The sequence below is a fragment of the Polistes fuscatus genome, unplaced genomic scaffold (assembly GCF_010416935.1).
Source record: "Polistes fuscatus isolate 324 unplaced genomic scaffold, CU_Pfus_HIC Scaffold14, whole genome shotgun sequence".
Lineage (NCBI taxonomy): Eukaryota > Metazoa > Arthropoda > Insecta > Hymenoptera > Vespidae > Polistes > Polistes fuscatus.
In genome coordinates this window covers 3,335,506-3,348,768 of record NW_025113042.1, presented here as the reverse complement: position 1 = coordinate 3,348,768, position 13,263 = coordinate 3,335,506, and the positions used below count along the sequence as shown (strand labels likewise).

Sequence of the window (13,263 nt, the reverse complement as noted above, 5' to 3'; positions counted from 1 at the left end):
AATTAAGAAATATATTTGTTAGTCTTGTCCTCAAATCGTTTTTTATCTTATTAATTTGTTCGTAGAATATTGGTGATCGTATTTTCTTTCATACAAAAAAATATCTTTCATATTATCATTGATATAGGTATTTTTATTACATTAGTAATAAAGACACGTAACCATCAGGAAACAAGATAACAGGTTGTTATTTATTTTCGGAATTATCACCAATAACTTTATGTAAGTGCCATATCATTCAATGATTGAATATTTAAAATATTTTATAATTAATTAATTAATCGTTTTCCATTAATGATCTTTGCAATAAATTATTATTTAAAAATATATACATTTAATTTTCTACAGCTGATGATAATTATGAACGAGAATGTAATAAAACTATAGAATTAATATAAGATCGATAAGACATTCTTATCTCGAAATTTAAATCATCTTAGGAAGTGCATGTTGACAGCACAAAAAAGTTGGCATAGAACCGCAACAGCAGAAAAAAATGCTCTTAATCGCTTACTAATTGCTTAATCAAAATTAGGAGCTGACTCACACACACCTTTTAAATTATCAGACATTCCTTAATAATTAAATTATAATTTTTACTAAAAATATTTTGTACATAATTAAACTTTTTAACATTTCACGTAAATATGAATGACTATGAAGACGATTATTTAATTCAAACGGTGAGACAGTGGGCTACTCGAATGAGCCACTATAGTGGCTATGGACCTGGAAAAAATAATCGAAAAAGCCACTTTAGTGGCAGGCCCGCTAAGGGCGATATCGGTAATTGCAGTGCTCTACAGTTATCCATCGACCGTCGGTAACTCCACCGTCGGTAACTCCACCGTCGGTAACTCCACCGTCGATAAATCCACCGTCGGTAAATCCATCGTCGGTAACTTCCACCGTCGGTAACTCCACCGTCGGTAACTTTGCAAAAAAAAATATCGACCGATTTTAATGAGAGTTTGTTATTTAATAATATTTACCGTCAGAAACCTAAATACAAAATATTACTGACGTAGAGTAAAAAAAATTTTAAGTCTACTATTACTGACAGTTACCGACGATGGCAGTTACCGACGGTGGCAGTTACCGACGGTGGCAGTTACCGACGGTCGATGGATAATGGTAGAGCACTGCAATTACCGATATCGCCCTTAGCGGGCCTGCCACTAAAGTGGCTTTTTCGATTATTTTTTCCAGGTCCATCGCCACTATAGTGGCTCACTCGAATAGCTTACTTGCTCACCCTCTGAATTAAATAATCGTCTTCATAGTCATTCATATTTAAGTGAAATATTAAAGTTTAAATATATGTACAATATATTTTTAAGAGAAATTATAATGTAATCATTGAGGAATCTTTACGTAAAACATATGAAATTTTGTAACATTACCGACATTGATTGGATACAAGTTTCCGTAATCACAAGTTGGATGGCGCTTGTTTCGTATGAGAGAATGGTAAAAATAACGATCCAATAGGAAGCGTGTAAACAATGGTTAAAGTTGTTAGGATTGGCGGTACTGTCGCCAAGTCGAGTAACGTTAACGAATCAGAGTGTTCGATTTAGCGGTACGATGAGAAAATGTTCTGGGTATCTCGGCCGTAATACGAAATCCCCTCTCTCCGGCAGTCCCCTTGGAACACGTCTTGGATCCCGCTAACCCCCACATAAGCATTGGTGGTAAAGAGAAAAAGGTGCGCGAGCATCGTTCGGTAGACTCAGCCATTTCTCTCGTTAAGCGTAGCAACGCGCAAGAGAAAGAGGGTCTCGGTTAAAAGGTGTAATTGTTTTTATTTAAACGTTTTAAGGTGCGGGTATACCCGGAAATTTTGCAAAATAACGCGACGCAAAAGGATGATACACTCCGAGCGAACGAGGCTCGAGGTAAGTCGACAATTCGGACTGTCTTCGTCGTCGTTGTTGTTAGAGAGTTATATTCCGTACTATCTTCGAAAGTTAAAACGGCGCGTCGAAGCTGTGTGTGGTGATAACACGGGGGGGTTAGTCGTCGTGTGCGTGTGCAATGTTGTCATTGCCGTGGCGAACAGCTGATTCGCTCCGCTGGCCTTCGCTAAGCGCGACGACAGGCCTCTCTGTCATATCGTAACAAAGTATATCCTGTCTCTCTTTTTTAAAACTCGAATCGTTGTTGTTGTTTGTTGTGTTGCTACGACCACAAAGAAAGAAAGAGACAACCTAGCAAATATATACGATACGATAGGATAGGATACGATACGATACGATACGGGACGGAACGGGACGGGACGGGACGTGACGCGACGTGACGAGACGAGGAAAGAACGAGGGACGAAGGAGAACAGAAAAAAAATACACAAGAAAAATACTACGAAGAAAGAAAGAAAGAAAGAAAGAGAGAGAGAGAGAGAGTAAGGAATATTTTTTCTTCTAATCAAAAAACAAACATCCGATCAAAATTCAACCCCGAATGATAAAAAGTACAAAAGGGAAACAAATTCGATAAAAATTCGATAACACGAATGTATACAAAAGATAGACACAGAATATTGTCTTCTTATTCGAAAACCCACGATACCATATTTCATACGATATATCATTTCTTGCTTTCCATACGATCCTTAGGAAAAAAGAAAAAAAAAGAAAAAACAAGAGAAAAAAAAATAAAAGGCACCACCATCTCCACCACTACCACCACCACCACCACGATCACCACCACCCACAAGAAGACAATGTCTTTTCTAAAAAAAAAAAAGAAAAAGAAAAAAATAGGGAAAATAGGTTCCCTTGGGACACTTGGTAGAATCTCACTTTCGGCTAAACATGTTTGCTGCTTGCATTCTCTTGCATGCATCGACCGAACCGATCGGCCAAGTCCATCCTTTGTTCTCTTTCTCTCTTTCTCTCTCTCTCTCTCTCGCACACTCGTTTCCTACCACTGCTGTTTGTCTCTCTTTCTCCTTTTATATGCACAAGCATATGCATAAATGCATTGACGTGTATACACATATACATATACGTATCTAATAGTCGAATATATACATTTATACGATTTTATACATAACAAATATATATTTCTCTTTCTTTCTATCTATTTATTTATCTATCTATCTATCTGTCTATCTATCTTTATCTCAATCTCCATCTCTATCTTTATCATCGTTACTACTCGTTGCATCAACGACACGGTATCTTCCTATATGAATCGTCGTAGTCGCATTACAAAGTTGCATTAGTTTAGTTTAGTAGTGTCCTTGTGTCGTCATCATAGTCGTTGTCGTCATCATAGTCGTCGTGTCGTGTCGTGTCGATGTGTCCGCGTTTTAAACATTTTCTTCGTCCCTTTGTTCAACCCCCCCCACCCCTACCTACCCTCCTCTCGTCGATTCACCCGTTTACCACCCCCTTTCTTTGTTCTTCTTCTTCTTCTTCTTCTTATTTTTTTTTTCTTCTTCTTCTTCTTTTTCTTATTATTATTCTTCACGTTGGACAGACGAGACCAATACACACGTTCAAACAAAAATTTCAACACCTTGTGCACTTCACCACACTACTATTACTATATATATTTACGTGCACGTTTTCTGAAATCTGTGTGTATACATCTGTGTATGTTTTTTCACCTTATCTCCCTGTTTATTTTGTCCAAACGACGTGGAACGGTGTACAGTTAGAATCTCTAATATCCGAATTTAAATGGAATGATCGAAAATAGAATATTTAAAAAAAAAAAAAAAACACACACACACACGCATATACACGTGCGCACACACGCAACATGGAAATTTTAAATTTATAGAAAAAGTAATATTATAATAATAATAATAATAATAATAATATATAAATCATATAGAACGCTCAATATATTAAATAGAATTAATCTTGTTCAATTTTATCTATATAATTATCTCGAATCGATTGAATACTTTGCATCTTTTTCTTATCTAATTTCTACTAACACACTAATCGTTAATAATAATATATTAGATATCAATTTCCTTCTTTGAGTTTATCTTATTTCCGTTGTTTTTGTTTTTGTTTTTGTTTCCATGCGCATTTATCTAACGCTAAGGGTAGTTTTAGATTAACACGGGAATAAATTTAATCAATTAAAGACAAAAAAAAACTCTTGGAAAAAGAGGAGGGATTGATTAATAAGTAAAAATGAGAGAAACTAAAGTAGCAATCGATTAGAGTTCTGCAATTTTTAATCGAGCAATCCTCTATTTTTTCCTCTTCCGCCAACCTCCCTTCCCCCTCCACCACCACCACCACTTCCTCTTCCTCGCAAATTCTCTACATGCATTTATTTTTTTTTTTAGTTTTTTTGTTCTATTATTTTTTCTTTTTTTCTTCTTCTTTCACATTAATCATTCATTTACATCGAACACATTTTGCGTTCATAATAAATAATTAATAATCTATGAGAAGGGGATATAATTGTTGCGTATTGAAAGATCACTCCTATCTTTATTGAGAGTCGTCCCAATAAAATAATTTTATTATTTATGACCATATCTATGTTTAATGATAACAATTCTAATGATCTCTATATTACCACTGCTATTGATCAATCACGTATCATTTGTGTACGCTTAAAAATATATCTTATTATCGTATAATACGTTTTTTTTTTAATTAAAATTTAATTGCTACAAACGATGAAATAGATTTTTTTTAATAATGTTTTCAATTAATAATAAATAAGATATTTTTGAACGATAAGATTACTTAAATGGAACTTTTTACTGTTAATTATAAAATACGAATTTCTCTCTACGTTGGTGTAAGTTTAAGTAAATTCATTATAAATGAGATTTTGAAAAAGAGAGAGAACCAAAAGGAAAGAAAAAGAAGAAGAAGAAGAAAAAAAAAATAGGGAATATAATAATATGAGAGAGTGGCTACTGGCAGAAACGCGCGAAATACAACAAATGTGCGCGCGCGCGCGCGCCCATTTTATTTTAACGTGTTGATCAAGATTTGTGTTATTATCATCGCTATTATTATCGTAGATCGTTATTTCTGATTTTATCTTTCTTTCTCTTTATTTCCTACGTATATTATTCTTGTTTATTCGTATTATACACTTTTTTCCTTTTTTTTTCTTTTTACTTGCGCATTAAAACGAGATTTATAATATATTTTGTTTTTTTTTTCTCTTTAATTTCAGATAAATTTGCTGAAACAGACGTAGTAAAAAAAAAAAAAAGTAATTATTATATGTTAAGTATATACACATTACGATAATTTATTATTATTATTATTATTATTATTATTAATATTAATGAGTTATAATATAGATAGAAAAAGAAAACATATGACATATGATCGTCGTCGGAATTAATCATTAATTATCAACGATCACGAAATAATAAAACATTACTGGAATATTCATTGAAATCGTTTTGCAACTACGTTAGATTACAACTTATGATTATCTGCTTTAATGGAGTCAATGATGTGCCCATTTTAAATGATACCGAGTTTTATTATGATAGGTATTATCAAGCGAAATGCATGTTCAAGACAATTTTCATCATACTTCATTTCCGTGGTGTGACATAATTATTATTATTTATTTTATTAATTTCATGTATAATTGAATATTATATTGTATTTTTTTTTATTTTTTTTTTTTATTGTAATTCTTATCAATTTACGAACTTTAAAAAGAAGGATTATTATATTTATACAACAGATAGTAATAGTAAATATAAAAATGATATATATATATATATATAAATATAAATAAAATAATAAATATAAAATAATAATAATATATAAATATAAATAAATAAATAATAAATATAATAAAATATTTATAATAATATAATAAAAATATAAAATAAATAATAAATATAAAAATATAAATAAAATATATAAATTAATATATATATAATTAATTTCATATTTACTGAATTTTTTATTTTATTTCCTTTTTATTTTTATTTTTTTTCTTTTATTTTGTACATTCTTGTCAATTAATAATATATCGACTTAAAAAATAAAAAACAGCATGAGAGTAGGTTTATACAAGAAAAAACGAAGAAGAAGAAGAAGAAGAAAAAGAAGAAATAAAAGTAATACGAGGAACAGTTTGAATCAAATACGATGAATGAGGGTAGTATATAATCAAAGAAATACAACCTGTAATATATAATTTTTCTTCTTTCTTTTTCCCCACCCCGCCCCCCCCTTTCTTTTTTTATATGTTTCTTTTTCTCTTTCATTCCTTATTTTTAAGTATTAAGAAAAGTAAAAGATCTTTCTTTCCAATTTAAAAAGAATCCAAGCTTAACGAGTTTTTCGTAGAGTTTTGACTGTGTGTTACAAGATGAGAATGATAACAACGTAATGAGAGAAGCTTCGAGGATTAGAAAAGTCCGATTCAAGAGATAAAACCTGAGTCAGCATTGGAAAGGTCATTTTAAAATTACTACCAACCTTTATCGTCTAAGTGCATTGTCCTTGGCAGCCGTATTTTCTTTTTTTATTTTCTTTTTTTTTTTTTACAAAGAAATCCTTCATATTCTTTATATTTTCATTTCCTGCATTTGTAAGTATTTTTTTTTGTTTGTTAAACGTATATAATAAAATATATATATATATGTATGTATATGTATATCAAAAGATCAGGATAAGTAAATGTAATGATAATTTATATGCAATTAATTACGTGACAGTTGCACGAGTTTAAACAATTCATCGAAATTCATTTTATTATTGCATTCAAATCGTAATATTTTTGTCTATTTCTTTACTATATTTAGGTCAGTTTCTAAGCCCGATAGGATTAAATATGTAATCTCATATTTTTCACTTAGAAATTCAGAAACCCGACGTTACTTGAAAATGTTCTAAAATATCATCATTTATGAATAATTTATAAATACGACTGGTATTATCGCGCTCCGTTGTCTATCAGAAATAATACTTTTGTTGGAAATAATTTTTATTTATTTAAATTTTGTTCTTGTATTTCTTTTCTTTTTCTTCTTCTTTTTTTTTTTTTGGAAAAAATTTTGTCATCGAATTTGTTCGTTTCTACTCCTGCAGATAGGCAACCCTTTAAACGTGTTTTATTTTTATCTTATTATACGTATAATATAATTTTGCTTTTGTTATATTCTTTGTTTTTTTTTTTTCTAATCAAACAATGCATCATCGATATAATTCTTTTTGAATAAATAATATGTTAAACATATTGAAATAAAAAATATTTATTTATCAGAATGCCGAGTCTTGTTAAAATACGCGTTATCTGAAATACTTTTTTGCTCGGTGGATTTGTCGAACATAATATTTACCTTATCTCGATTAATATACTCTCTCATACATAGACACATATACTCACATACATATATATATATATACAATAAATGAATCGTGCGAGTTTATTTATGGCGCGTGATTTAAAAAGTAATTTTCTCCCTCTTTTGACGGGGGTTAATGTTCGAACTTAAACGACGAATACGCGAAATACATTTCCTTTCTTTTTTTTAAATAAATAAATAAAACAATACTTCGAACTATCGTCAAAGTAATATAATAATATTTAATCAATTATAAAATCGATATATATATTATATCAAAATGGGGAAGAAGAAGAAGAAGAAGAAGAAAATAAAAAATCTGAATTAGATAAAGTTGACCCAAAAAAAAAAAACTTATCGTAAATCATGACGCAATGAGGGGGATATATATATATATAGATATATTTTTTTTTAGAAAAAAGTAAGTCGAGTGGGAGTAGGAGGAGGGGGTCAGATTGTCCAAGGACTTCAATCGGTCACCGAAACTGGAACCGGAAGTCAATGGTGGAGACAACAGCATCCATCCTATCATTATCACCATTATCATCATCAGGGTGGTTATTACACATCGCAATCGCATAATCACAACAACCCTGTCACTACCATGAAGCAATCCTATATGCAGGTTGGTCTATCATTTTAAACAAAATCATATCCTCCTATATGCTTGTCTTCGTTCATTTTTTACGTTTCCATCGTTTAAATATCCTCTCATTTTGGGTATTGTTTTTTTTTCTATTTTTTTTTCTTTTTTTTATTCTTTTTTTAACATAAGATTTCGTCGTTGCATTTATTATTCGTCGGCGGTGGGCTGCCAGTTAACTCTCGTCTACTTTGTGATAACATTTTTTTTATTTTTCAATTATTTCTAATATATATATATATATACGTGTGTATATATATTCTATTTCTCTCTCTCTCTCTCTCTCTCTCTTTTTCTCTCTTTCTTTCTTTCTTTATCTTTTTTTTATTTAAATTATATGTATATACTTTTTTTTATATACGAAAAAGAAAATATTTATTGTTTTTAGTTTAAATATCATTTATTTCAGCTAACGTGGGTTTTACACGACGACGAGGCGCAGATTAACAAGAAACTGCCAAAGGAATTGTTATTAAGGTAACAATCTTAATAATAAATCATTTATAATAAATCACATTAATATCGAGATTTTGATATCGATCTACACGCGTAATTTCAGAATCCTCTCGTATCTCGACGTTATATCTTTATGCCGATGTGCCCAAGTAAGTAAAGCATGGAACATATTGGCCCTCGATGGTTCCAATTGGCAAAGGATCGACCTTTTTGATTTTCAACGAGACGTAGGGGTACATAAAAAAATAACAATATATTTTTTTAAGAAAAAAAAAAAACAATTCACGTACTTTTAATATTAAAACATCGTCGTGTTTAACGCTCGAATTTATAATTAAATTTTTCTTTTTTTTTTCTTTTTTTTTAGGAATCAGTAATAGAAAACATTTCGAAGCGTTGCGGTGGATTTCTTCGACAATTGTCACTGAGAGGATGTAAAAGTATCGGCAACGAATCTATGTGTACCTTAGCCGGTGCTTGTAACAACATCGAGGAACTTAATCTAAGTCAGTGTAAGAAAATCTCGGATGTAACTTGTAAGGCCCTCAGCAATCATTGTCCAAAACTACAGCGATTAGATTTGGATTCATGTCCGGAAATAACAGATCTTTCGTTGAAAGATCTATCGGATGGTTGTCATAATTTAACACACATCAATCTGTCATGGTGCGAATTACTTACCGACAATGGAATCGAAGCTTTGGCAAGGGGCTGTCAATCATTACGTAGCTTTCTAAGTAGAGGTTGTCGTCAATTGACAGACAAAGGTGTCAAATGTTTGGCCGAACACTGTCGACATCTTGAAGCCATTAATCTACACGAATGCAGGGTATTACAAATTTTTCTATTTATAATTATTAACATTTATTTACTTTGATACGATCAAAATCCATCCCTAAACATAACAAATAAATATTATTAAATAATTGATTTAATTGATCATTCGTTTGAAATGATTTTTCTATATAGAATTGTTGTTATGTTCAGAAAATAATATGGACAATTTTTCTTTGCAGAATATAACCGACGACGCGGTAAGAAAGCTAAGCGAAAAGTGTCCAAAATTACATTACGTTTGTATATCGAATTGTCCTAATTTAACGGATGCATCTCTCATCACTTTGGCTCAACACTGTCCACTTCTTAGTATTCTCGAATGCGTTTCTTGCACGCACTTTACCGACGCAGGTTTTCAAGCTCTCGCGAGAGTAAGTTTCGATAGTCAATATGATTTATCAATGATCGATTGATTTTCTGATCGTTTAATTTTTAGAATTGCAGATTACTCGAAAAGATGGACCTCGAAGAGTGCCTTTTAATAACAGATGCCACCCTTATACACTTGGCTATGGGTTGTCCAAGATTAGAGAAGCTGGTACGTTGAATAAAATTTTAAGAAAAAGAAAAGAAAAAAAGAAACAAAAAACAAACAAAAAATGCTGTAACAAAATCCGTCATACTTGTCCTATACTAATTGTTCATTTGAAAAAATAATGTAGAGCCTGTCCCATTGCGAGCTGATCACTGACGAAGGGATTCGGCAGCTTGCTCTTTCACCGTGTGCTGCGGAACACTTAGCGGTATTAGAACTGGATAACTGTCCTCTGATAACGGACGCCAGTCTTGATCATCTTTTACAGGCCTGCCACAATCTAGAACGAATTGAACTTTACGACTGCCAACTGATCACTAGAGTTGGCATACGTAGATTAAGAGTATGGTCTTCTTATAAGTTTTTCTTTTTATTTCTTATAACTTATATTTTAACCCTTTGCGAACGAAACATCAAGATGTGTGTTGTTCAGTTAACTTGTTTTCTTACTACCATATTATCATTTTAAGTCGTTTTAAATAATATAAATATCTTATATTAGTGTACTTATATTTTGAGAAACTTAACTGCCTGCAATGCTATTAATATTTTAAAACAACAAGATAAAGAACAAATTAAAAAAGAAGAAAGAAATAACAAGACAAAAGTTATCCGACAGAAATAATGTTTAAAAATATAATTTTGTTTGTTTGTTTGAGGTCATTGTAGTTGGTGCTTTATCTCACAGAATTGACTTATTATTAGAGGAATGCCACTTTGGTATCTTTTAATAGCTACAAGATTAATAATCGGTTAACTCGAATGCTTCGGAAAGGGTTAAATATATATGTAAAAATATATTTAAAAATAAATAATTCATTTTTAATCTTTAGATAAAATTGATGACAAAAGAAAAATAAACTTATAAATTTGTATTATTTCAGACACATTTGCCGAATATAAAAGTCCACGCATACTTTGCACCGGTCACGCCACCTCCTAGTACGGGAGCATCCCGACAACGATATTGTCGATGCTGCGTCATTCTGTGATTTATCATACAAATGATACTGAAGTAAATCGTCCTTTTGATCTTACTACTCGAGACGTCTTTTCAAAAGACGTTTTTGACTTTTCTCGGTGGTCGTTGTTAACGTTTAACAACAGCGATTATGGGACCCTCTATGGTGGTTACCGGAGAACACTGGAACCCTGGTTGCCTATCTTCGACGCTGAGTGTGAAACTCGCTGTCTATTTATAAATGACTATTTCGAACGTTTTCAATTAATTCGAGCTCCACACACGCAACGAGAGAGAAAAAGAAGGAAAGAAAGAAAGAAAGAAAGAAGGAAAGGTAGAAAGAGAGAGAGAGAGAGTACAGTACGTCGCCATTACCATCGTCGTCACCATAAAGAATCACTGCTGCAAACTGCAATTTAATTACTAAAATCTATTAAACCGCGTCATGCTGCTGTTACTCCTAATCCTTCTTATTGTTAGATTATTTCGCGTTATATTATTATTTTAATTAATAATGACATATATATGTATATATATATATATATGTGCATATATATTTTTATATATAAATATATATGTCATATAATTTTTTCTTATCGCATTGTCACGTTGCAAGGACAGTCCGAGAAGGAAAGAAATCTTTGGGTTTCGTTGATAACACGAATCGTAGATATAAACACTATTATATCCTTTAAAAAGAAACAAAACATTTCGTTCGTAAAGTTTATCCAATCTTTCACGTCGTATAGGAACGATTTATTTTATTTTATTATATTTTAATTTGTAATTTTTAATTTGCGTTTTTAATCAGTTTTTAAACTTCGAACCCTTACCAACGTTTTTTTAAAACTGAGAACAAACGGTTAAACCAAACTTGTAGAGTCGTTTTAAAAAAAAAAAAACAATTAACGTATTTACTTTTTAATCTTAATAATCTTGTTAGCCCATCCGATTTATGGGAACGTACGTCCTGTAGCAGTTTCTTGACGAACACTGCCTGTAATGCTATTAATATTTAAACAAAAAAATAATAAAAAGAAAAAAAAAAGAAAAGAAAAGAAGATGATAAAAAGCAAACAAAAAAGAAGACAAAAGTTATGTGATAGGAAGAGACACTTACTCGACTTATATTATTATTAATAAAAGTGTGTTGTAGTAGAATTTTGTTCTCTTAACGTAGAATGAGAAAGACGAAGAAGAAAAAGAAGAAGAAAAAGAAGAAGAAGAAGAAGAAAAAAATACCAAGAGAGAACAAAATGACCGTCGTGTCTTTGATGGAATACGTTTTTGAATCGGTCCATCCATGAAACTTTGACGGTACCTACGGGTTTCTTTCCTTTTAGGAGAACGCATGTCGCTGACTCGACTCGACTCTGCGCACAACTTCTTGAAACAAAAAGAAAAAGGAAACAAACAAACAAACAAAAAATAGAAAAAAGTAAAAAATAATAATCGTTTTAAGTGCAATCGTTTAATTGATCGAGGAATACTGGGAGTATCGTCTATCAAACTTGTACAACCTACCAGCGTTAACGGTAGCGAACGTTAAGATGCATTTTATATTGATTTACGGGCTGACGATATAATACACACACACACACACCCACACACATATGTGCCGGTAATTATGATAACACATCAACAAATTATAAATCAAAAAATTTGATTTTATTTTGCGATTTATTCGACAATACCAATATTAGGTCGTCCCATATAAGTTTCTTTCCTTTTTATATATATACATATATTTAATATTATTTTATTAATTAAATACACGTTATTAAGAAAAAGAGGTAATGGGATAAAATGGATCTTATATTAATTGAAGTTAAAAATAATATAAAATACAAGAAATATGTTTTTTTTCCTGTTAATATTACTGGAAAAAAAAGGAAGAAACTTTTGATAAGAAAACTAATTAATTTTGGAATATAAAATAAATTTATAAATATGAATTTTTGTAAATTCTGTTGACTCTTAAAATTGATACTATCGTAATTATCGACATACACAAAATACACAAAATACACAAAATACACTTGTTAGGTATAATACTATACCGCTCGCGAATCGTAATTTTGAATCACAAGTGTATTAACTATTACTACTACTACTATTTCTCCTCGACGGTCCAGGCATCTTCGTTGTCCTTTTCGTAATTTTTTTTTAAATTATTATTATATTATTTTTTTCACTCTAGTTTTAAAATTTTGTCTAGGATTTTTTGTTTCTTCTTCTTCTTCTTCTTCTTCTTCTTTTCTTTTTTGTCTTCTTAATCCTATTCAATTAACTCGTCATGGACTAGGAGAGCACAGACTGAAAAAAAAACTTTTAATTAAAAGTAAAAAATAAATGTAAAGTAATCGTAACATTAAAGAAAAAAAGAGAAAAAAAAGAAAAAAAACAAACAAAATAATTAAATAATTAAAAAAAAAAAATACACACAAATATAGAAAAGATACGTACGAATTGAAGCGTTCCAAATCGCGTTTTGTTGAAAAACGAACGTTTTAAAACTCTTCTGT

The 13,263-nt window shown here is 30.9% G+C and overlaps 1 protein-coding gene across 3 annotated transcripts; it reads left to right on the top strand.

The window, feature by feature from the left end:
* Positions 1 to 1,612: 1,612 nt before the first annotated feature.
* LOC122514376 (F-box/LRR-repeat protein 2) lies at positions 1,613 to 12,137 on the top strand. Of its 3 annotated transcripts, XM_043631169.1 has the most exons (10): positions 1,613 to 1,708; positions 1,823 to 1,898; positions 7,722 to 7,931; positions 8,359 to 8,426; positions 8,509 to 8,638; positions 8,773 to 9,234; positions 9,422 to 9,613; positions 9,679 to 9,780; positions 9,905 to 10,120; positions 10,662 to 12,137. In XM_043631169.1, exons 2-10 carry the CDS (start codon positions 1,869 to 1,871, stop codon positions 10,767 to 10,769), a joined length of 1,518 nt encoding a protein of 505 aa, XP_043487104.1. In that variant the 5' UTR covers positions 1,613 to 1,708; positions 1,823 to 1,868; the 3' UTR covers positions 10,770 to 12,137. The 3 variants fall into 3 exon arrangements, with proteins under 3 accessions (XP_043487104.1, XP_043487106.1, XP_043487105.1); XM_043631171.1 differs by lacking the exon at positions 7,722 to 7,931 and having other exon boundaries at positions 1,634 to 1,898; XM_043631170.1 differs by lacking the exon at positions 7,722 to 7,931 and having other exon boundaries at positions 1,634 to 1,898; positions 8,338 to 8,426.
* Positions 12,138 to 13,263: the final 1,126 nt, after the last annotated feature.

What these genes read in the sequence shown, in the direction of transcription:
- LOC122514376 (XM_043631169.1), top strand. Translation starts at nt 1,869, where the DNA reads ATGATACACTCCGAGCGAACGAGGCTCGAG. An exon ending in CCAAAGGAATTGTTATTAAG is followed by an intron (nt 8,427 to 8,508) that starts GTAACAATCTTA and finishes GCGTAATTTCAG; the next exon opens with AATCCTCTCGTATCTCGACG. An exon ending in GTTTTCAAGCTCTCGCGAGA is followed by an intron (nt 9,614 to 9,678) that starts GTAAGTTTCGAT and finishes TTTAATTTTTAG; the next exon opens with AATTGCAGATTACTCGAAAA.